This window comes from Barbus barbus (genome assembly GCF_936440315.1).
Source record: "Barbus barbus genome assembly, chromosome: 18".
NCBI classification, from domain to species: domain Eukaryota; kingdom Metazoa; phylum Chordata; class Actinopteri; order Cypriniformes; family Cyprinidae; genus Barbus; species Barbus barbus.
Window position 1 is genome coordinate 3,490,751 of NC_136746.1, and position 14,728 is coordinate 3,505,478.

The window sequence follows — 14,728 nt, forward strand, 5'->3', positions numbered from 1 at the left end:
GAATGTCAATGCTCAGCAGTAGAGCATGCAAGTTGTATGCAGGTAATGGCGAAAGGGCATGCACTCTACCTTTCTATTTTTACAGTCCCCATCTGCACAGTCTGGTGTGCTGCCCCATAGGGACGGAGAGGGTGATGAACAGAAGGAGTATGAGGGTGAGGGGGAGAGTTGACGGCTTGGGATGGCTGGGGAGGGCGAGAGGGTGCAGCGGTCTGGGGTGGAGGAGCGGGAGTTTGGGTGGACTGGGGGACAAGCAGGAGAGGCTGGAGGTGTGTAGTACAGGTGGGTAAGACCTACGGGTCTGGGAGAGGGAGACAATCTAAAAGCCGGGGATGATAGGAGCACTCTTTCGACATCACTTTTGCCACCATTTTGGAAAAGAGTGTTTTGTTTACTCTCCTTGTGACTTAAAACAGGAAATATGGAATTACTATGCGATTCATTTGTGTGTTTCACAGCAGGAAAGGAGGAAGATTTACATGAATTTTGTGCAGGTTTTGATACTGAGGTGTCTAAATTGTCAGACGAACTTCCTCCATCTTTCAGATACGGTGCATTGGAGATATCAGATGATCTCTGACCCTGTTTTAGTGCCAGTGAATATTTTTCAGACCTATCATGGGATTTTGTTTCATCATTCTGCTTTAAGGATGCTAAAGGTTTGTTTGGTTCTATAGATGCGGGGCGATCCACTGACACTGATGGATTTTTCTGGTTCTCGGTGCTGGAGCAAGACAGAGAGCTTGATTTAGGAGATGAGGAGTTCATCCGGGACAGGGAGTTGCACAAAAGAGAGCTAGGAACTGTCGGTAAACGATTTCCTTCGTGACCTGATTTCGATAGGTGAGAATTGGCAGCCTGGACTGTAGGTAAGCTTGGTGAAGGGCTGTGTTTTGTAGTGCTGGTGAAATGTCGACATGATTCAAGCCTTTCTGGTGGTTTTGTCAGTGGGGTTTCATTAGGTGTCCTGACCATTGATGATACTGAAAGAGAACTATGGTCTGGTTTCCATAGTTGTGTCTTTGAAACCTGGTAAGACTCAGTACGGGGTCTATCTATGGAGGTACAAGACTTTGCTTTGGAGACGTTCATGGGTTCAACAGAAGAGGCAGCTGAGCATGCTGAACAGGAGGACATGTTAACTGGGCTGATGGGCCAGCAGGGTGTGTAAGGTCTTTGAAAAGCAGAGGACAGGACAGGCAGACGACCTTTCCTGAGGATGGCCGTTAACAGGGAGAGTTGGGTCGGAGGGAGTCTGTGCCGGGCACGCGGCGTAAGAGGACAGGGTGAGGTTGCCCCACTGTCACAGCAGGGTGTTTCGCAAGCAGATGACATCTGCAGCAGACTGGAGCCTGGAGCCAAGGAGTGCCGCTTGATTCTCAACACAGAGGGTGTGAAGGCCCCGGATCTTATGGAAGAACATGGGGAAACCGTGCCACTAAAGGGACCAGGAGAACCATCCCGGGAGAACATATGGAGCCCTGACCAGCTCCTCTCCTTGTCCCAGCCCTCGGAGAGAATAGACTCCTTAGAAGAAGCAGGGGAAGTGAAAAAATCCACGGAGCTGGCAGGGCTAAGAGCCTCCTCTCTCTGAGATGAGCTATTTAAAAACAGACCTGAGCTGACCTCAGCAGCCTCTGAAGTGTTGTGAAAGCCTAGCTGAGAAATGCCAGGGTGTTTGTTATCAGTGGTTTCCATGGTGGCTGGGCTAGGCTCAGTGGTTATGCTACCAGATTCTGTGTGAGGAACAGCTAGCGTGGTGAGTGGTTTAAGGCTTAACTTTTCAGTTGACTGAATCTGAGAAAGAAAGAAAATTAAAGCAATGATTGCAATGACGTCTGATTATTATTTTCTGCAAATTGTTCAAAACATAAAGACCACATGGGGTTTATTAATGGGCCTGTTTGCTTTTATAGTCAATATTGAAAGACTATCTACACATTAAAGTTTCTGCTGCATCAGAAGCATTTCTCAGCTTCAAGTGACACTTAGCCATGCGAACGATAATTGTAACTTTTGTTGCAATACACTGTTATGTTGGCACCTGTTGACCAATGCAAATTTCAGACAAGCAGATTCAGTCATGCTTTTGGAAATCTAATCTTAAATATGAAGTTTATAATTCCAGCACCACTTGGAATGATAATCTTTGTTTAAGCAACCCAATTTGGCTTGCCTTAGGCAAGAGCCTAAGCTTCTATTAGACATCTTAAGCGTCTAATAGACATTAGTAGCACAGATAAATTAGACACAATAAACATTCCTATCCATCAGTTGCTCGCTCAGAACTTGATCTACTTTTAGGCACACTAATGTGTGTTTTTAATTAACAAGGGATCGCAAGTACCTCTGATCAACACAGAAAACAGCCATGTGTGACCAGCATATTTAATATCATGATGTATCCCATTAAAAGATATTAAGAAGTCATCCCAAAGCAACTCAAATAATTAAGCTGCACTCTACAAACAGTAATTTGTCTCTAAATTACTGTATTTCTTGAAAATGCATTGCTTCAATAACTTATTTCCTGGTCAGTCATTTTGTCATTACATACTTATAATATGCAATTTTAAAGAGAGAGTTACAGCAGGGAGTTAAAGAACAGTTTCATCAGGAGTTTGTGAATGCCCCTAGACAGAATGTACCAAAACACTCACCTCACTCTGAGTGGTGTTCTTGAGCATTTCTTCAAGCTGGCCCTCTTCAGGGTCTTGGACGTAAACAACCTCTGCTTTGTAGACACCCTCTTCCGACATGCTTTTCTCAGTGTCCCCTGGCTCTTGTGAAGTCTGACAATGGAACAGGAAAAGTTACGATGCGATACCAAATCTGAAACGGCAGCTGTCCCAAAGCAGGCCTCTGCTACAGATGGCTATTTCTAGCTCCTGAGCATCTTGACGATATAAGAGGGTTACTGAATGCATTTATATGTGCGTGTGTTTCCCCTTCCAGCTTGTACATCTTTTTACCAGAAGTCCATGTCCCTCATGTATTGCTCACATGCAAGTGCACATGACCCACCCTGATTGTGTAAGCCCTTCAGCAAATGCCTTTCACATTTTCGCTTTCACACACACACACACACACACACACACACACTATATTGCCAAAAGTATTGGGTCACCCCCTTCTAATGAACATGTTTGACTACTTTAGTAATTTCTATGAGTACAAATCTTAATGTTTAAGCATATAATGATATTCTAGGGAATTGTGTGCTTCTAATTTTATAGCAACAGTTTGGACAGAACCCTTTTCTATTCTAACATGACAGTGTCTCTGTGTGTAAGGCACGGTTCAAAAAGACATGATTGATTGAGTCAGTGTGGAAGAACTTGACTGGTCTGCAGAAAGCCAAGTCCTGAACCCAGCAGAACACCTCTGGTGTGACTTTATATGCAGACCTTGAGTCAAAAACTCATCACCAACTTTCTTCACAGAAAGTTACTGCATGACTTAAGAAGACTTGGAATTTAGCACATAAATGATACGGACTGATTTTATGACACTTCTATAGTGCTATTTTTAAGCTCGTTCACATGAACTGTAATTATACGGTTAGAGCTGCGTAAAGATTCTTTAAAATTTTCAAAACATTCATGTTCTATGGAAAAGCACATGGGTTTGGAACAGCACAAAGTAAATAATTAACCTGTTCCTTGCACTGTAATGTTTTTCCTCTCATGTTTTTGAAGCACACAGTATGGCATACATAACAGGAACCATACTGAGCTGTCTCAAGAGTAGTTCTCACCTTGTTTGGTCTGCTTGCCTTAAATACCTTTTTCCAGACCTTGTTCTCACCAGGCTGTCTTTTTAGAAGTGGCACAAAGGTGAAAGACTTCAGTTTGGTTGCAAATACAGTGGTGACCTGTAAAATAGACATACCATAAAAGTGATTTTAGTAGACACAGAGGAACAAATGAAAACAACAAAGCCATCAGGCCTCTGTCTGCACCAACAAATGATAGAATCAGAACGAGTGCTGTATTCAGACGAGCAGATATGTTTCATCCTCACATTGTCTGATTGGAGTATTCAGTGTATACCTAAACGGCGGTGTCTTCACTCTGAAACACGAATCAAGAGCTGTGATTACTAAATCACGCTGCAGCCATTTACACCTCTTCGTTTTGCAATCACGCCTTTTCTGGATTTCGGTTTAATATATTTAGTAAACAGAGCTCCTGAGTATGTGCCTGTCTTGCTAATAGTGACAAAACTTTATACTTGTTTCCCACCTTAAAAATGATGACATAAGACAGCTTGACACTTCATTTCCTACAACATTTGTGTAAGTAAAGAATGCATGCATAGCACATTTGTTCTGTGCATCCAACCCCTAAAATGGCAGAATAGAGTATAACTTTAAAAGAAATGGTTTACCTTCTGCTGACTTAAGCACTGCCGTTGACATGAAGCGATTTAAGAATGATAATATGTGGTCTCCCAGATTGCTTTCAAGCTGTTGTATATTCATTGGAATGTGCTAGAAACAGACGGTCCATTCAGAGTATAAATGTAGGAGTTGGGGACGGCCCTTTCCTGCTCACATTTTAAAATCGGACAATTAACGATTGTTAGCTTGCTCTCTTGACAGAGACGTGTTATGTTTGTCATTACTAGCAGATGTCATACCTACCTGATTTAAGCAAATTTAAATGACTCATTCTTTAAAATCACCATTGTCCACTTTTTTGAATAATATTGAAATCACCAAAACTAAGTATGGAAGTTGATGAAAATTGACCAAACTAAAAACGGCTCTGCACACTGTTCATGAACCAAATTTCTGTGCTTCTGAACCAAATTTACAAGGTGCATTAGGAGTTTCCGTCTATGCTGTATAGCTGTTGTCTGCTATTCCTTCATCATCCATTCTAACACATCCATTAAAATGTAAATGTTCGTTAAATAAATTCATACATTGCATTTGTCTGCATAACCAACAATGATATGTGTGACAAACCAGTTTGCTGAATTTTTATGTGATGATTAAGGGGTTAATTTAAAAAAGATTATATAGCAATAATTGACCAATAAATGATGGCGTGAGTAACAAAAAGTTAATTATACAACATCAATAATCCATAAACATCCATTAGTTAGGACAGATTGTTTTTATACAAGTTGCTATTTGCTCTGGTGTTCACATGAATTGTATCTCCTCCAGACAGCTTTTTGAAACATTAAACCTCACAATCTATAGACCGCCTAAAATCCATTCACTGTCTGATGCATAGTGCGCACATAACTGCACATCAGACTGCAAATCAAATTTCTTGATTTGACAAGCTCTAATTTGATTGGCTGGCTTTGTATGACTTCTGGGAATAAAAGCTTTCTTATCAGTCTGCCTAGCAAAAATGTGATCGGCTATGGGTGCTTTACCATAATTTTTTTTTTTTGAGGATGAAATAATCACTTGATTGCCTTGTTCATGGTATCAAATCTTTGAGATTTTCAGTACACAGTGTTATTTGTGTTCTTTTTTTGATTACGTCATTCACGTATTTTTGGCATTGTGGTCCATTCCTTGATAAACTATGTTCAAATCAAAGTGTTTAACATTGTTTTGTTAGTCTCAGAGTTGAAAGTGAATTGAAAAAATATTTATAAAACCTAAAGCACTGAGAAAGTGCATGGTCATTGTTATGCTCGATTCCAATTCCCTTCAAAACATTGTGAATCTCAATATGTAAGTCAGAGTAATATTTACTTTTGCCTGTGATCTTGGTACAACAGCCCTGGCCTTTAAGCCATGTTCCAACAACACAGTTATGACACTTTCTTTCTTTCTTCCTTGTTCATATGTTTCATCAGCCATATCTTCTCATTTCTTTGATATTCCTGTTAAATTAAAGAGCTTTGGAATTAATTAAAAAAGCTCTGAAGTTGGGCAGCTGACATTCTGGTTTATACCATAAACTTGGGACGTTTCACAGATTTCACACTTTGAGAGAGGAGGGCAAATTGTCATTGCTCCACTCCAACACTGTTTCCAACAGACCGTCAATCTATGCATTGCTTGGTGATTGCTTGAGCCCATGAGCCATTTTAGACACTGATATACTGTAAACATGTTCAATTATGCACTGAACCCACAATGGACTTGATAAAAGTATATAGGCAAATTCCAAAAATGTAATTTATTCATGATTATGCGTAATACAATTCTCAAGCTAATTAAATTAAAGTTTCAATAAATGTGTTATTGAGCGCATGCACTTTACTAATTTCATTCTCCACAGGCCTTTCCATTACATTTACATATGAAATTGGTATTCAGGGAATATTACCAATGGCTACATTAGCACTGTCAGTGTTTGGGATTGACAACCGCATTTACTTACATTTGTGAGTCTCGAAATGTTCTGTTGGTTATAGAATGCATAAATAAGCAAACTGTGTGTTAATGTAACTGTATTAAAGGACTCAAATGCAGGACTGACCACCATAGTCTGCTGCTGTGTGAACGTGGTCCATTTAAACCGCTTAGCCATAATAAACTGTATGGCTTATCAAGTCAGTATTAATGTATCATATGTACCTGTCCTGTCCGCTTGTCATTATTGCTGTGAGTGTCTGGTAATACTGTCCTGATGAACTGGGTTGCCCATGCATTTGTCACAAAATAATGAACACCTGTGCTGATTAGATAGATTTCCATGACAACTAAAGAGTGGCAGGAAAACTAAACAGGAAGACAGGAAACGAGTGAAAAAAAACTAAAAATCCATGACAATAAAAATAACAACTAAAAGTCCATGACCGTATTCAAGAGAAAGATGCATAATTGTGAAAAACATTCTTCCACGTTAAGATTCAAACTACAATATAAAATGCAACCCAACATAATTATCTTCAATTGTCATATTCATTGCACCGGCCGTGTCTTTGACACCCCTGCCCTACACATATTCAGAGTGTGCAGAGTAACACCCTACTTACCAATGCTCCCATTATAATCATTGCCTATAATGACACTGAGTGGGTCCCTTGAGCAATTTCACATGGCTTTTTGAGCTTGCCGTTCTCTGCTGAGATTCTGCATAGTGATCTGCACTCCCACAAACCCTCCAATTACAATCAAAGAAACGGTCACCTACCCCGCTTGTGTAGATGGAATGTTAAAATACAGCCTTTGGATATTAAATAAATTGTCATTGCAATTAAAATTACTGTTGTTCAACTAAGAAAATAAAATACTAACAGAGAGGCAGAAAATGAAACCTGAGGCTTAGTCACACCTAACCACAGAGACCTGATTGAGACCTAGCCACACTCCTGCTTGGAAACACACAAAGCTTGATGCGCTTCTTTTCCATTTTTGTTGTCAGAAGAAATTACTCAATATTTATGTATTAACAAAAACATACTCTTTTTATGATCCCTCTTATTTTCAAAAAAATATTAACATTTTGCAGATTCTGCAAGGTTTAGGTAAACCTATGACCACAATGGTATATTACCTGCCAGTGGTTTTACTAAGACTCGATTCTGATTGGCTGAAATCATATGTTAAAACTGACTAATGGACATATGGTTCCAGTCAGATCACTGTTTTTAATCAATTCACTGCCTTCAGTGTAGCACATGCATGTTCCTGCTCACACCAAAATAATCAGGAGTACAGAAACTTGCTCTGTGACATTTATCAAGAAATCACTACACAAATGTTAAAATACAAAAAGAAACAAAAACATAATTTCATGGCCACAAACTGACAATTAATTCCTACGACTGATATGCCAGCAACATTTCACCCTGCAGCCCAAGACCGGTTGCCCACTGAAGCTAAGCAGGGTTGAGCCTGGTCAGTACCTGGATGGGAGACCTCCTGGGAAAACTAGGTTGCTGGTGGAAGAGGTGTTAGTGAGGCCAGCAGGGGGTGCTCACCCTGTGGTCTGTGTGGGTCCTAACACCCTAGTGTCCTAGTGTCCCCGTCACTATACTGTAAAAAGAGTAGAGGTGTAACCCCGGTGTCCTGGCCAAATTCCCTCCACTGGCCCTTATCAATCATGGCCTCCTAATAATCCCCATACACTTGATTGGCTCTATGACTCTCTCTCCTCTCCACCTGTAGCTGGTGTGTGGTGAGCGCACTGGCGCCGTTGTCCTGTGGCTGCCGTCGCATCATCCAAGTGGATGCTGCACACTGGTGGTGGTTGAGGAGAGACCCCCACATGATTGTAAAGCGCTTTGGGTGTACGGCAATACACAATAAATGCGCTATATAAATGCATCATTCATTCATTCATTCATTCATTTACTAACTTGTCACCTTGACTTAAGTAAAATTGAGCTAACTCCTGGCTGCATTTATAACTCCTTTATTCATGCATGAATAAAGTATGACAGGATAAATATTTACATATATATATATATATATATTTATAGACAATATATATTTAATTAATACACACAACTGCAGTGTTTCTTGATTCTTTGCCTTCACATCGTATATTAAATTTGCTCTGGATTCACATCCCTCACATCTTGCTAAATTGTGTCTCTCTTTTTGTAATACGTATCCCTATTCTTTTTTTTCTTCTTCTTCTTTTTTTTTTTTTTTCTTTAATGCAAGAGAAAAAGTCCAGTGCAATATTTGAATGGATTTTGCCTTCATTATTCAAGAATAGTATTACATTGAGGGCAATTTAATTGGGCAATTATGCTCGAGCTGGCAAGTTATCTTACTATTGTTCATGATTACAAAAGTGATTATTTTTTGTTTTTTTATTTATATTTTCTGCCGCACAGTCAATTGCAAAACACTTTAACTCTTTTTTTTTCTTTTTTTTTTTTTTAAAAACAAGACAAAAGAACAAGGTCAAAAAGATTCTCCTATTAAAAAAGCCATTAATTATCACTTAAAATGCACAGCACATCATACACGGCCAGATAATGGAATTAACTCATAATTTAGCATCTAATCTGAAGGCTTAAAAAGAGTTATGAATGCAAAGTGATACAGCCGTGTGTTGCCTGGCAGTGCCTCTCATCAATTTAAAAGCAATAGGCCTGCGTATCTTCATAATGAAGATCGCTAATTAAGCTTAGCGGGAGATTTTCAACCCTCCAGTCAGGAATTAGTCAGAGTGGATCAACTAAATAACAGGAATCAACATGATGCAATATAGAAGGTTTGATAATTGCAGGTCATCTCATGCTTGAACAATTAAAGATGTTACAAAACAGGACGGCATTTTTACTGAGTTCCTGTACCTTACTGATAATAAATCGTTGCCTTCTCGCACTGCCATTTCTTAATTTACTGTTGATGATAATAAGCTCTTATGCCCACGACACTGGTGATGAGAACGAATAAGCACTCTCTTCTGAATGTACATCGTGTTAAGCCTCAGGTGAGCAGCTTTGATTTTGGCTTTGACATTCAACCTTTCCTTCTGTCATGGATGCAGGATAAAAATAGACTTTAAAGACCAGCCATGGGCTTCTTGTCAAAGTGTTTTGTGTTCAAACAGAGAGCTAAAGTGGCACCAAAAGTATTATACAGAGCGTAGCAATAAGTGGATCAGGCTGCTTCTCTTGATAGATCTTCTTTGAATTCCATTCATTGCAAATCAGCAGCTATGTTCACAATGTAGCTACTAAATTATTGTCATGTATGCTGTGACTTTCAGCAGATGGCTGAACATTTCAAATAACATGACTGTTAATACAGCTCTGCAATATGACGAATATAACTTTGAAAGCATGAAAACAAGAAATCAAAATTATTCAAATTGTGTCCAATCAAATGATCACTTCAATCAAAGTATACCTCAATACCACCTGCACAGTAATAGCATGTAGAAAGTCAAGGTTTTGCCCGAAAGAGTCAAGGTTTCGCCAGATGCAGTGAGTACACCATTCTGCTGCCAAAAAACATCGTTCTCCACTGATGGTCTGACAAAAGTAGCCATGTTTTTTAATCTTTTTTTGTGAGCATTACAAAGTGAAAAATCTTCTTTATACTTTTACCATTTTTACTGGTTTTTGACTGTTCTCGTAAACATCCATGTTTCTCGTAGACTTCAGACTATGACATAAATGCAAGGCTATTGACTATGAAAAAAATCCATGTGCCTTCCCGTGTATCTCACCCTGTGGTTGCCCCATTTCATGAGGTCATTAAATAAAGATTTTTAGTCTTCACATTATATTCACTATATATAACCTTTTACATCATCACCCTTAACACACATACAGTGTAGTGTAACCACAGTGATAGTAAAAGCCACAAACAAACACAAGAAAGTCAAAGGCCTCAGCAGACATTTCCTACTCACCTATAAAATCTCCCTCTCTCTCTCTCTCTCTCTCGCTCTCTGTAACCCACAGTGTTATGCGGATCATACCGTTCCTTACGGCTCAAATTTCCAGTCCGTACCCACGCAAGGGGTGTGTTTGTCCCAGGCTGTTTCCCAGCATAGTGTTTTATCCAGAGCACAGAACTCAAATCCAGCATCTCCTTGATCAGCAGTTCAACAAAACATGAAGACCCAATGCACTGAATACTGGGCGGCTTTCACAGACTGGATTTTTTAGTTTTCTAAAAATACTCAAAAGGGACAAAACCTGCTCTGAGCTCAGTGGCTCTGCAGCTCTACAGCTCTACAGCTGTGACCAGTTGCATCACCCGTTTAGACTAGTTTTAAAAGTTATCTATTTTTTATTTTTATATTTTTTATTCTTTGGTCACACTTTAGTTTGGTTAACTTAACTATCACTTTTGTCTCAGTAAACTCCTAATTTTCTGCTCATTAATAGTCAGTAAGGTAGTTATTAAGTGTTGGTATTGGGGATAAGGAATCTAAAATATGGTCATGCAGAATAACACAGTAATATGAGCTTTATAAGTACTAATGGACAGGCAATATCCTAGTAATATGAATGCTAATAAGGGACTAGTTAATTCTGAGAACTGGTCCCTAAACTAAAGTGTTACCTTTTTATTTGTTCTTCAAGACTGGTCTTTTTGATGTCAGGTACATAAAAAATCAGACTGGTCTAAATTGAATTGGAAAAGTAAGAGTGGTTACCACTTGTTTAACTGCTGTTTGTTGGTCAAACTAGTTCTTAAGTCACAGTCCTAACATAGTGGCCATGTTTATGCAACTGGCCCTATGTTTACAGCACAGATTTAGTTTATCAAGTAACAATTTGGCTGCAACAACAATAGTGCTAAATTGACCTTTAGTTGTATTTCCACAGTAAGCCAGGTCATTTTCCAAGACATTTGACATCTGAGTATAAAACACAGCTGACACTTCAGTCAGAGCTGTTTACAGCAAAACAAGACTTCGGTTCACTTCACTGAGAAACATGAATCAATATATGAAAAGAAAGCTTCATCTGTCAATTGTTTCCTTCACAAACTATACACGACTTCAACTTTACAGAAAACAAATGGAGGTTGTCTTGTGCTGTCTAATCACTCTCTTACAGCCAACCTTCATTATCTGTGGTGTTTATATTAGCCATTCAGGCATGTTGCCTGGTATCAGACTTATTGTGAACTGGATTTGTTGAGGTTTTGACACAGCCATACTGCAAAACATATGTTTTTGACACAGCCATACTGCAAAAAATATGTATTAATCTATATCACTATATGATGGTAAAGCACCCATAGCCGATCACTGTTTTTGTTGCATAGCAACATTCTGACTTGTCTACATTCTAGCAGAAGGATGGCAATGGATTTGGCACTCAATCCTCTATGCAGTGTGAGTTGGTGCCGTGACCCAGGTGCGAGTGAGGTTTAGGGGGGTCTTTAGCATCCTTGTTAGTAAGCCCAACTGGTTCAAACATCATTCAGAGTGGTGTAAGTAAGGCCAGTTACATATACACACAATATCCCTTAAAGTTATTTCGGTAACACTTTATTTTGATAGTCCTTTGGTAGTAACTTTGCAACTACATGTCAACTAGCAGTCATTATAGTATTAGTAGACTGTCTGCTTAATATCTTCTAACACTTTATTTTGATGGGTCCACAACATACAACATACTGACTATGAGAACCTTGTAAGTATGTGTCAATTTATTCTACCAACCCTAAACCTAACCTAACAGTCTACTCTGAGAGTTAGTAGACATGTAGTTGCAAATTAATGAGAATTAGTTGACATGTACTTGCAAAGTGACTTATTGTTAGTAGAATGTCTAAAGTGGACTATCAAAATAAAGTGTATCCATTTATTTCTACCCAACTGCAGCCCTATTTGGCTAGCAGCGACTCCAGCGGTAGGTGGGGCATATGGACCATATTGCATGGTGTAATCTGATGGTGACAATGTCTTTTTAGGCATTAAAAAAAACTATTAAAGTCTCTCCAACACACAGTGTGGTTGTGCTTCAAAGGACCTGTGTTTGAATCCTGCCCGACAGAAAGAGAGACAGATGCAGGATGCAAGAACACTCCAATCACTATGTGTACAAAATATGGTGACAATGTTTTTATTTTTTGCACAAAGCCTTGAAATAGAGGCATTTTTAACAATGAAAAGACTGGCAAGAATCCAGTCCAGTAATTATTTTAATTTCTGATTACAGAAAAATGAGATAAGGGAGCCTAGGGTAGGTTGGCACAGGGTTCATTTCTGGTTCATTTCATAATAAACGTAATAACTGAATATCTTAAAAGACTAAAATTTGTTGAGCTCTTTTTTATTTTAACAAGTCCCCTTAGTGACTTATATAGAACATGTAGTGTCCTGTTAACATATAAGACATTAAATAGAGGGTTAACGTCTTGTTATTTTAACTATTTATTGTGACTATAGACCTTTTGAAGCTAATAACAGATCTTGTTATCAGTTTTTACTGTAAATAACCATCTATTTTCATTCCCTGCTGTATGAAATCTTCTTTGGAATTACCATATGCAGTAGGTACTTATCTAATGTTTGATTCAGATGTTGCTGTCTTGAGAGGAGCTTTGCAGTCAGTGCGGGATAAACAAAAACAGAATGCATCTGGCAGCAGACTGAAGCCACATGGTTTGAATGCCAGTGAGTTAAGTTTGCATAAATGCTAGTAAGTCAGCTGGGTTTTAAGATCCACATGTGGGTGTGTTGTTGGGTTTTAGAAGAAATCCCCTCCCTCCCACTTCAGCGAGCATACCCTTACCGCTTCCAGCTCACCTCTGCCCACAGCTCAAAGAGTCTAAAGGCTGTCAAGGGCCTGTGGGTTTTGCCATATGATAAGAGACTGTATCAAAGCAGGGAAACACTAGCAGGCTTCTATTTACAATGCTCAGAGAGACAGTTCTGCATCGTCCCTAGCATTCTACCGCTATAACCCTTTCATATGCATCCCTTTGCAATGAGAAATTTGCTGAAAACTCAGCTGCCATTACAATAACACATAATTGATTGTGTATGGTTGTAAATTTACTCTATTTCTCAGCAACCTGCCCGGTTACTTATTACGGATTAAAAGTTAGCACTAAACAAACAGTAAAAGGAAAAGCATCTTGCATAATGTCTCAGATAAATATAGCTTAAGCAACCCCACACACACGAGGCAGAGCCAACACACGGTGTTAGGTACACAACACTCACGTAACACTCCCTGGCCCTGGGAGTAATGTTAATAAGAGTCAGTCAAGCATATTATCATTTATACAGTCAAATTATATTGTGATAAATATTATACATCAGTTACTCAAGATTTGCCACTGTGCAGACATTAGTATATGTGTCATATATTAGATTGTATTAAGCATAATCTTAAATAAGTCAACAAAACTCAAATTAATGGTGTGGTTAGTGCTGATAAATTAGTATTGAGAAGTCAAGTGGTTTGCAAAGAACTAATTTCACATATTTACATATACCTCAGCCGTCACAGTTGTCGTGCTGAAATATTGTTTAATTCCTTTACACCTGTTGCCTTTCTGACCATGAACTTTTCAGCAGCAAATATTTCAACATTTGTTTTTTCCATCTTCATTGACAATGACCCTATACTGCCCCCAAACTTACATTGAAATTAAAAGTCTAATTCAGGTCAGCTACACACTTCATATAGCAAAAGAAAAACTTCAGGTTAAATGGAGTCACTGTGTCCTGAAGGAAGAAACCCACACAATAGTTCCCTTGCTGTAGTCACTCACGTTTCCCTTCTATAGCCTGGGGATTTTCGGACATTTAACCACTTACCTTTCCCAAGGTCCTGTGTGGTTCTTCCAAAGCCATATGTCTGCTTGTGCTGAAAGCTTGGATGTATAGAGACTGCTATACTGGCATTCGTGTGCACTCTGTGTTCAGCTTGACATGAGTGAGAGTGTGTAGTGTCATGATAACTCTTGAGTGCTGTAGGCTTCCATTTATAGAGCCAAGAAAGCCTCAAATAGACTGCAGACAGCAGGGAGCCCATGACAACAATTACAGCCAAAACATTGCTGTCCATGATGACTGGACTCTCTTACAGGAAATATCACATATGGGATCATTTACCACTGATGCTTTTTCACTATGGTTAATAAAATGTTAAAGTGTGCAACTAGTTGTAAGAATGTGTAACTGAGGTTTTGTCAAAGTGTTTTCTTTTCTTTCTTTTTTTTTCTTTTTTATTATATTTACTCAATATTTGCTCATGGCAAGAAATTTGACCCTGTCACAATTGTTTTTTTGTCTTGATATTTCTTTATATATTTCTTTATACAACAGTTCTTTCTGGTCCTCGAATCTGATTGGCTGAGAGCCTTTTC

At 38.9% G+C, this 14,728-nt stretch overlaps 1 protein-coding gene across 2 annotated transcripts in view; it reads right to left on the minus strand.

Annotated features, from left to right (window-relative positions):
• Positions 1-14,297, minus strand: part of mlip (muscular LMNA-interacting protein) — a 35,608-nt gene extending 21,311 nt beyond the window's left edge. For both annotated transcript variants that reach the window (XM_079439520.1, XM_079439521.1), the window contains exons 1-4: positions 14,178-14,297; positions 3,758-3,874; positions 2,661-2,792; positions 70-1,797 (exon numbers count right to left, since the gene is read on the minus strand). In XM_079439520.1, the coding sequence (XP_079295646.1) occupies positions 70-1,797; positions 2,661-2,792; positions 3,758-3,874; positions 14,178-14,213 (2,013 nt within the window). In that variant the 5' untranslated portion in view covers positions 14,214-14,297. The remainder of the gene's footprint in view (positions 1-69; positions 1,798-2,660; positions 2,793-3,757; positions 3,875-14,177) is intronic.
• Between the last annotated feature and the right edge of the window lie 431 nt (positions 14,298-14,728).